The 11,016-nt window shown below is 37.0% G+C and overlaps 1 protein-coding gene and 1 non-coding gene across 2 annotated transcripts in view; both read left to right on the forward strand.

Annotated features, from left to right (window-relative positions):
* Positions 1–2,259, forward strand: part of gabrz (gamma-aminobutyric acid type A receptor subunit zeta) — an 89,743-nt gene extending 87,484 nt beyond the window's left edge. The window contains exon 10 of the mRNA XM_046854907.1: positions 264–2,259. Within this exon, the coding sequence (XP_046710863.1) occupies positions 264–599 (336 nt within the window). The 3' untranslated portion in view covers positions 600–2,259. The remainder of the gene's footprint in view (positions 1–263) is intronic.
* On the forward strand, positions 1,375–1,489 carry LOC124389460. The gene has a single exon (XR_006926590.1). It is a non-coding gene; the product is annotated as a U5 spliceosomal RNA (small nuclear RNA).
* Positions 2,260–11,016: the final 8,757 nt, after the last annotated feature.

Genomic DNA, 11,016 nt, shown 5'->3' on the forward strand with positions numbered 1-11,016 from the left:
TTTCATTATTATATTTACTACCATCATTAAAATATAACAGTGCTCATGAATATGATTATTGTACTATCCATTGTCTTTTATCATCATCAGCAGCAGCAGCATCAGTGTCATTATTATTATTCTTTATTGCCTGCATCATCTGATTCACAATGAAAAACAAACTAAAGCTTTATGATGTTTAAAAACGTTCTCAGCTACCCACATTATTTCTTTTTGTCTCTTATTGTCTCTTCTTTACCTTCCATGTCTCTTGTGGTTGTCAGTATGGACAGGAGATGCAGGAACGTGAGGATGAAATGAATGGGATTGTCACATCCATCGGCAGCCATGCTCTGCGGGTACGCAAAAGGGAGGAGATGCTGTCCCGTGCTGGCAGCATTAGCAGTCCCACTCCCAGTGACACTAAAGAGGAAAAGCCATCCTCCCAGCCCCAGAGCAGGTGCACCAAGTCCCTATCAATGCTACGCCGCATTGTTTGTTTCCTGAACTGCTGCCATGTGGAAAACCCACATTACATTGACAACTATTCACGTCTGACCTTTCCTCTCTCCTTCATCTTCATTAATCTGCTTTACTGGACCTACTACCTGTACTTTTAGTCTGTGTGCTTTTATGAGTGTGAGAGATTCATATCGCTGTCACAGCATTTGGGGGATTTAATGCACTTTTCTCCTAGCATGTTTTTGCTACATGTAAGCTATGCATGTAGTATGTAACATATTTATTTCATCCAACTGGATGTGTTTTTGTTTGAAATGGTACTGGTGGTAACAGAGGATTAAATAATGAAGGTATGTTTTTGTAAGAAGTATGTGTTTTCAGTAAATCTTTACAAAAATACAGGAGTATACAATACAACTAAAAGAATGACCGTGTGAAACAATTGTGACTAATTATTTAAAATTCTAAATAATGTAGAGCAGGATCAGTGATGTAATATTGAAGAGCAAGACCAAAGATTAGATGCATTTTTAACATTTTCTAATGCAAAAGTGAATGTTATTATATGTTACACAGGTAGCATTCTATGGATGATTTCAGATATTGTTTTTTGAATATTCAATGTTGTTGAGTTTTGTGATTATAAAAAACAAAAAAAAATCCAAATATATTCAAGAAAACTTTCAAAATCCGCAGGCAATATTCAGATTTGACAATGCCACAAACAGAGGAGGAAGAAGAAGAACGCCTGGCAGGCATGCATTGTGGGACCGAGACATGCAAGTCTCACTCTTCTTACGACTTATGATCACTTTTCCTGTCCCTATCTATTTCGGAAGTCAGGGGCTACCTGTAATTTTATGATTAATAGTTTAAGGAGCTGCATTTTCCCTTAACTCTACTATTTAAGAAAGCATGAATCTAGCATGAAAATAGCTCAGGTTTCTCTTCATTCACGAATAAATCTTTCGCCTTTTACTAAAGATTTCCATGGAGAGGAACATTGATGAGTTCCGAATATTTTTGCAGGCTTTGCTATTGCAAAGCTACTTGTTTAGAAATTTCCCCACTGTGGGACGAATAAAGGTTTATCTTATCTATAATATTATTGCAATGTACTATTTCCATTAATTACTCGACTGTTTAGCATTATTTTCTTTAGTCAAAGTAAAAGATTTTTATGTAAAATTTAATAGTAAAACAAAACTTACAACCAACATTTTGGTCAACATAAAAAGCTGGTTTTATTTCGTGTACACACTGAAATATACTTATTATAAACATTCCTCCAATTTGCTGTAAGTTCTGTAGAGTGTTGCAAACTTATTATGGTTTTATCACTATCCTTTTCTTACACTGACCTTTGAATAGAAACCTTCTATTAACTAAAATGAATAATCAGTTGTTTTACAGATATAATGTCTTCCTACTATATTGAATTTGCAACAATGGCATTATTTATTAGCAACAGTTTCTTATTAATATAAAGTCTTTGCAGATGTTTTGCAAGTAAAATAATTCCAGTTGTGCATGAATCTTGTGAAGTGAGAAATATGTCATTGGCTCTATTGTGTTTTTCCATGCATGGGAGATAATGATGCATCACTTCCCACAGCAGCTTGTGAGGAAGGGTGCATGGTGTGGCTGTGGGAAGTTTAACAGTAAACTGGATCATAATTGTATCTGCAATTTCAGTGTTTTAAGATTTTTAATAATGAATAATAAATCACTGCCCAAACTATTTCAAGTGCTTCTTAGTTAATTTATTCAGTCCTTATCCAGAACTAAGTGGATGACGGTTCGTTCGTAAACAATTTATTTTATTTTTTCAGCTTTTGGCTTAGGATTTAGCCAAACCACAATGTACCCAGCTCCCATTCAAGTTTGTACTTTTTTTTTTTTTTTTTTAGTGTTCCGGCACTTTGTGTTTTTCTCTTTCAGTGTATATGTGTGTAAATGTGAACTGCACTACAGACATCAACAAAGTCACAGCTTTGTTCTGCTCTTTCTACTTCTTTGGATTTCAAAGTCGTGTCTGGAAACTCTGTTCACAGCCATGGTCCAATTGTTTACACCAGGGTTTAGCTGTTAGCATTCCACAACACGGTGGTCCTACGCCAGGAAAAAACAGATATTCCCAAAAGTTCTCTAATGACTCTGCCATCGTCAGCATAATCACGGACGATGATGACAGGGAGTACAGAGGACTGATTTATAACTTTGTGGACTGGTGCCAACGGCGCAGCAGCCAGATAAATGCGGGGAAGACAAAATAACTGGTGTTGGATTTCTGTAGGCACAAACAAACTTCACTATCACCAGTGAACATTGTGAAAGTGGACACTTACAAATACCTGCGTGTTCATCTCAACAGTCAACTAGAGTGGACCTATAATACTGAGGCAATTTGCAAGAAATGACAGAGCAGACTTTTTCTGCTGAGAAGGCTATGGTCATTTGAAGTGCAGGGAGAGCTACTAAAGACTTTTTTTTGACACTGTGGTGCCCACAGCCATCTTCTATGGTGTAGTCTGCTGGTGCAGCAGCATCTCCATTGCAGACAGGAAAAGACTGGACAAGCTGATCAGGAAGGCCAGCTCAGTCCTGGGGATTCCCCTGGACACTATACAGGAGAAGGGAGAAAGGAGGTTGGTAGCTAAACTATCATCATGCTGGAGAACGACTCTAACCTTTCATCTATGAGCAACTGTACAATCAGAGCTGTTCCCAGTAAACTAGTCACAATAATACACACTGTTATTGTTTTTTTAACTGTGCAATAATAGCAATAACAAAGATTTTTGCAATAACTGTGCCATAACACTAATTTAAACCATGCAATATTACCTATGTGCAATATGTTTAAAAGTGTTACTACTTTATTGGTGGTATCCTTTTCTTTTTCTTTTGTATTTATATACTGTGATTCAAGGCCAAACAGAAGGACCCGATATTGGTAAGCTTTGGCCCCAAAAGCAAACCTCAGGAACTTCCTGTGTGAAGGAAGCATGGGTACATGGAAGTACGTGTCCTTCAGATCTATTGTGTATTGTGTCCTCTGGACTGATTTGAGACATGATTTGTTTCAGCATGAGCATTTTTAAACCTGAGCCTCATTAGTGAGCGGTTCTGCTGATGCAAATCCAATGAGACACAACCACCCATCCTTTATGGGAACCATGAAGTACCGGCTGTAGAACCCGGATTCTTTGTCAGGGGGAATGACCACCTCGATGGCTTGCTTCCCTGAGAGTTTCTACTTCTTGTTCCATAACCAGCGCCTGCTCGGACCCCACCAGAGTGGGGCACACCCGGTTGAATAGAGAGTGGATGATAATCTCTTAAGGAAATCAGTCTCTCGAGAGTGACCTCTGGTATGCCCAGAGCAGCTTGAGCAGTGCCCTGAAGAAGTTCTAGGAGCTTCCGGGGAGGAGGCGAGCCACCCAAATCCGTTACGTTTACGGGCTGGAGATCACTGTGCCCTAAAGAACCAGAGGCGGCAGGGTTAATAGGCCGATCTTCCGAAGGCACTGAGGAGAGGATGGTACCATGTGCTGAGGCGTACAAAAACCTTATTCTAAGCCCAAATGTCAGTGTAAAAAGCACATTAATTATTATTATTTGATTGCAGCTTCAATGTTACTGGTGGTAACATTACAACAAAGTATAATATATTTAAAATATGCACAAATAAACAAAGTGATCTAGGGAAACCAAGTTTCTGTTCTTCAAGTCTATTTTAGAAAACTTTTATCAAAGTGTACCCTTTGCACCAATAATGTAAATATTATTTATTTTTACCAAATCAAAAGTAGAATTCATTCTCCATTTCTGAAGTTTTTAGTTTTCCATTACTCTTAAAGCATTCACTGTAATCCGATTATACAATCCTCTCTCCAAAGCCAGTCCTCGCCTGCTCAGTGGTTACTCTACCACATGGAGGAGCTGTTTGATCGACTTGATGAAAACTATAGTTAATATTTTGAAATAAATGCAATTGCTTTCTGTTAGTTACAGACAAGACAACATTAGCTTATATTACTTTCACACGAAAAACAACTTATATATAGATTCTAGTGGCATACTGATACAAATTTCAGTGCTATAATCATATACCAATATTTAGAATCTTAATATAGCACATTGTCAATATAGCAAAAATATGAATTGCCTGTAATTTTTAACTGAGTAAAGCATTCATCATTATAAAAGTACAATTGCTTAAACTGTTATTGTCCTTCATCCAGTCTCTTAGACTGGATATAATGAACATAATTAGAGTAACTAAAGAGCACATCAGTGATTAAGCATTAGCTCTCTGACCAATATTTCTTTCTATTGTGAATCAAAAGGGGACACGTTTGAAGTACAAGGCCTTTAAATTTAATTTTATTATTTATTTTCCTATTATGCTGATAATTAGCTGTACTATCAAAGTCACAGTACACTCTGGTGCACTTCGTTTAAAGCCTGTGCTTTCAATTACTGAGAAGGGTATTCTGAACTTTCCTCCTACTGCGTTTATATGCATGTGTATTGCGTGATTTTTTCCTGTTCCACTGACCAGCACAGAAAGATAATATGAAAAATGCATGGGCTTTATGGAATTGACATGTGGACATTTGTCACTTGCCAATTCTCACCCACCATCCAGCTTTCCTATCATAAGACAGCCACCAGCTGGGGAGCATGAAGGCAAACTTGCTGACATGATGTTAGGCAATGGGACTCCTCATAATACACTCTACTATCTGCCCACTTCAGCATACATTAGCGCACAGACTTTGGCTTTGGCAAGTCAAAATTGCTCACATACATCAGACTACAGATCTGGGGGGAATTTTCCAGTTTCTGCTTGAAGCTGAGCAAAGCCATTGGCTTTTGTCCCTGAGCTAATATACTAGCATATTAGAGCATGAAAAACAACCTGTGAAAATGATTTTTTTTTCTCTCTCTCTCTGCAGTCTTTACCAATTTGAAATAAAGATTAAGCTACTTGTTCTGGGGACAGCATGTGGGCTTGATTCATTTTAATGTTTATTACACCTTATGTAACAAAGCAGCATTTTATATTCGATGAAAATATTCCTCATTATGAAATCTGTTGAATGCATACTACACCCAAATCACACTACCTACCTACCTACATTCTGATCACACTGTACAGTGTGTTTAAACATTTATGAAACAATGTGAATGCTTAACAATTATCTGTCCTGTCACCCCTCTTCTCTCTCTCTCTCTCTCTCTCTCTCTCTCTCTCTCTCTCTCTCTCTCTCTCCCTCTCGAGTTTAACATGCTCCTGAGGTACCAGTGAACAATGCTCCAGTCCCTTTCTTCTCTTCAGCTCTGCCTGATTCTGCATGATGCCCTACCTCTGGATGGACTTCTCTTAAATTGGAGACCACTCTGTGCAGCCGAGGATTGTTCCACTTGAATAGCCTAAAGATCAATAAAGTTCCCTTTGAGTCTGGTTACTCTTAAGGTTTCTACCTCATGCCACCTAAGGAAGTTTTTCCTTGCCACAGACACCACAGGCTCACTCATTAGGGATAAACGCAATTATAAGGAACAAACTTATAGGCAGTAAACGTTCACATTGTTTATTACAACTTCTTTATCTTTGAAAAGCTTCTTTGAAACAATGTCTCAAAGCAACCCTAAGACAAAGTCATAAGTACTGTACAAATAAAAATGTATTGATACTCAAATTCATACAATATGCTGAATCATTAAAATCTTATTAGATAATGACACCTTCACAGAACATGTACTGTAAAAATGTGGTGCTGGAAAAAAATAGTTTCTTTTGGAGCAGTTTATTTTATAATGTACTACAGCCAATTCAGTTCATTACTTTGTATTGAATTAAATCAGATATCTGTATATTTAGTGTGGTTCAAATTATGGATAATTTTTAGTCTATGTAGTCTATGTAGGAATAAATGAATGCTGTTTGCAATGACTGTAAAGATTTTTTCATGTAGAATTTTTCATTCAATAGCATACTTTAAATGTCAGGGTAGGTAGTAGCTGCTAAACGATTGTGTATAGAGCTAGTAGCATGCCTTAACACAACTGCACACTTCAGATGTTCCTAAGAATTTTACATTGAATAGATAGTTAATTAAATAGATACTTATTTTCTTTTCATTCACTAACAAATAATACCAAGACTGTATTAAAAGGTCTATGAAAGATCTTTATGTGTTTAAACTGGGGAATATTTCTACAATAAGATTATGAACATATGAATACCATGATTTGAATTTTATGTGAAATAAATAATTTCTAATTCACTCTCATTTTTCTCTTGTTCATTTCTGCATGCTTGCCTGAGTCTCTATCTCCCTCTCTTTCTCTTTCCCTCCCTCTGTGTGTGTGTGTGTGTGTGTGTGTGTGTGTGTGTGTGTGTGTGTGTGTGTGTGGGCGGTGGGAAAAGAAAGATGGAAAAAGAAGCAGTAGTTCCATTTCTGCACCTCAATATTGTGTCTGCCATTTTATTTATTTATTTTTTCTTTCCGATAAAAAGGAGCATACCATTTATATGTTTTATTGATAGGAAATAAATAAATGTCAGGATTAAAATTATTGATGGTTCACTATTGATCTGTCTATTCCTATTAAAGAGGTGCCCCTAACACACAGAGGTTACTCAACCCACCAAGCTCCTATGCACAACTCATTTCTCACTCTGTTTTCATTACAAAGAGAAAGAGGTGTATGCTTTAAGCACACTGGCCAGCATTGGGATGATGCGCTGTGTGTATTGGATGATGCGTATGTGCTGGTCTTAGGCATTGGATTTATTTATTTATTTATTTATTTATTTATTTTGTTATTATTTTTATGTTATTGGATTTTTTTGTTGCTTGCTTTTATTTGCTATTTTAACAAATAAAATGTATAAAAGGTATTTATGTATATAGGTATAACATGTTTGTCTGTTTAAAAGATTTAACCACAGAAATTGTGGTATAACTTATGTATTCAGACTAAATAGAATAGAATATAGAACAATTTGGTTGTTTTTTACAGTATTTGCAACCTATAATGCTCAGGTGCAGGCAAGCGCCCGAGGGGGTGTGATTTCATGTCTGTGTGTTTTGACACTTCAGAGGCTTGTAGGGTATCACGCAGAGCCTAATTTTGTTGTCTTTTATTTTTAGTTTTCACACTCACAGCGAGGCAGCAATCCATCCTCAAGGGTTCCTCATAAATATGGAGTTTCTGCTTTTCATGAGTCTATTTTAAGCAAAATAATAGTTAATCACTTTCTTTATGAAAGTATAATGATATATCAACAAAACAATGACAATAAGCCAGTGTCAAATATAGAGGCTGTGTCTATTTTCTACACTGATTATTCACTCTTTGTTATTTTATTGTGAATTATTTTATTATACATATTACCACTCACTCACATTCTGTAACTATTCTATGCTGGTTAGGGTCATGATGGATCTGGAGCCTATCCTGGGAGCACTGACTCATTCACACCTAGGGGCAAATTAGAGTAACCTGTCCACCTTCTGTCATGTTCTAGGAAGATGGGAGGAAACCTACACTGACAAGAGTAGAACTCACTGACAGTAAAGAGACACACAGACGGGAACTTGAACCTAGGATCAAACCTACAGACCCTGAAGTTGTAAGGTGTCAGTGGGGGTGCCATGCCACCTATATGTGTATGCTATATAAACAATAATAATTGATGCTTATGAATTTATAAGAATAATTCTAGAAATTCTAAAAACAAATTCTAGATTCTAAATTTCTAAATTTCTGGATTCCCTTTAAAACAATACAACAAGTCTTTTAATATAACATTTTATAATATACAAATGATATATAAAATAGAGTGGAAAGAAGCATGCGAGAGATGAGGGATATGCACACTGGATGTGGGATGGCTTTGCATACACACACACACACACACACACACACACACACACACACACACACACATGCACAGAAAGCCAGAGAAGGCATTCATGTAGTGTTTCAGACATTAATATGTAATGAGTTAAGGGCCAGTCCTCAGATGATGAGCACAACTAAAGCACTCCAGATGAGCCTAGATATGAAATCAGACTACTTAATAGCTTCTTTTACAAGGTGAACAACATTGGGGCAACAGCAGCATTCTGTAATGAAAAATTTACCCTTTGCCAAAGCTGGCCTAAATTTGGCTATAATCACACTTTTCATTACAGCCCTGCTGCCACTGGCCCTATGTTGGCAAAGGGCAGACTGTTCATAACAGCCATACTTCCCCTGGGAGAAATGCTTGAAAGCACAGTTCCAGTGCAAAAATAGGCAGAGATGGTCACTGCTTCATCTTTTGTTTTATTTATAAGAGTGGTGCATTAAGCAGTTGAAAAGCAGACTTGAAATTACTGTACAGTGATGTAGTTACTGACATAGCATTTAGATTTAGTTTCCCTCTGAAATTGCAATGAGATTAAAGTGAAAACACAAATCATTTTGACCAAGATGATTCCATGGGTTCAAGATGTTCCAATAAGAGTTACTAGGGGTGTTTCTGGCAGCACTCTATTGAAATGAAAGAAAATAAATGGTTACTAGGAATCTTGTCTTGCTACAAGCTTATGTATTATTATTTTAACATTCCATTAATTAATAATATGATTGGTTAAATAAATACAACAATAAACAGAGAAAAGTGTATAAAGTTACAGTTACCAGAAGGACTATCAGAAGAAGTAAAAAAACAGAGAATTTGTCAATAGATATAAATTTAGCACATGTGGCATAGTGGTTTAGAATGTTCGCAAGCTGAATTAATTTCTGTAACCATTATCGAATTTGTTCTTTAGGTAATTTGCAAAAAACACTATGTAAAAGGGTCTGGTATACATGTAAGTTAGAAACCAAACATATGTTTGACTCTATTTGTTGCTTGTGTATTGTGGAGCATTCATTAATGCAATCACGCTATCAGATATATACTGAACTAGATATAGGTAATCTTAGCTTGTAGCTTTTGGCCCAGATCCTGCCTTTTTTTTGCTGAATAAGATTACTAAACTGAAAATCTATTATCTAACACAGGGATAAAAGTATACATTCTTTCATATTTCACTTTTTATTTAACACATATGCTGATTTCCTCTTTGATGCAGATAATCCTGTTAAAGCCTGAAACTTTGGACTTTTGACTTTTTATTAAATGTAATGTGTTTTAAAGAGAAGCTACAAATTTTAAACTTTTTAAAAATTATGTGAAAGCTGAGGAAACGAGAGGAAGGTTACTTAAAAAAAAAACACTCTGTGGCCAGGGATGACAGATCAGTGTGTGTGAATTGTGTAAACAGGAACATTCATTCAAGAGTTCTCACATTCTACTGCCTAATATCTCATTTTGAACACTTACATGGCACTTAAATACCCGCCTACAAAGCCAAAGATAGGCACCTGTACCTCCGATTTATCACACCCACCACAATGCTCGACTAGTCCCACAATCTCTCTGTGTACAGTAAGGCATGCCTCGAGAATCTATTCTCTAGTGAATGAACTTCTCCTATATATCTGAAAAGCTGAACCACTAGCACAACGTCAAACTATATCAAGTCAAGTCAAGTCAGGTTTATTTGTATAGCACTTTTCACAACAGACATTGTCTCAAAGCAGCTTTACACAAATCAACAGTTAATGTGAATGGTGTGAATTTGTCCCTAATGAGCAAGCCGTGGTGACTGTGGCAAGGAAAAACTCCCTTAGATGTTATGAGGAAGAAACCTTGAGAGGAACCAGACTAAAAAAGGGGAACCCATCCTCATTTGGGTGACATCAAGAGTTTGATCATAAATCTTTCAACAATACAGAACACTGGAGAGTGAGAACTAACATGAGCACTGGAGTATAAGATTATAAGTGATGTTCTTTCTGCAGTCTTATACAGTCTATATGGTTAGTAGCTCCTAGTTTTATGAGCTCAGCATTTGTGATCATCACAGATCCAGCATCAGCTTCTCCATGCCAGAGCCTTTAAACACTTCAGGAGGTCCAATGTCAAACTTCACACATGTAGCGGGATCCAAATGGCACTGGTACGTCTCTAGATGGTTCGGGATGTTTGTGAGTTCGGCATCTACTTCTTCAAAGGTCCGTAATCATCAAGATGGTGGGAGGTGACTGGAGCTGGCCAAACCTCAGGGTGTCTCGGGATGGGGAGAGAAAGAGAAGCAGTGGAGAGGAATTAGCGTAGCTGCTGTTCATGATATTAACAGCACAAGTTGATAATGTGCATGTGATCAGATGTTCTGGAGCACAAGGTTATGATATGTGATGTGTGTTATGTGTAGGCTTTGCTAAAAAGATATGTTTTTAATCTACACTTAAACTGGGTGAGTGTGTCTGAGCCCCGAACACTGTCAGGAAGACTATTCCAGAGTTTAGGAGCTAAATGTGAAAATGCTCTACCACCTTTAGTGGACTTTGCTATTCTAGGAACTACTAGAAGCCCAGAGTTTTGAGATCTTAGGGAGCGTGGCGGATTGTAGCGAGTTAAAAGACTGGATAGATACATGGGAGCCAAACCATTTAGTG

The sequence above is a fragment of the Silurus meridionalis genome, chromosome 7 (genome assembly GCF_014805685.1).
Source record: "Silurus meridionalis isolate SWU-2019-XX chromosome 7, ASM1480568v1, whole genome shotgun sequence".
NCBI classification, from domain to species: domain Eukaryota; kingdom Metazoa; phylum Chordata; class Actinopteri; order Siluriformes; family Siluridae; genus Silurus; species Silurus meridionalis.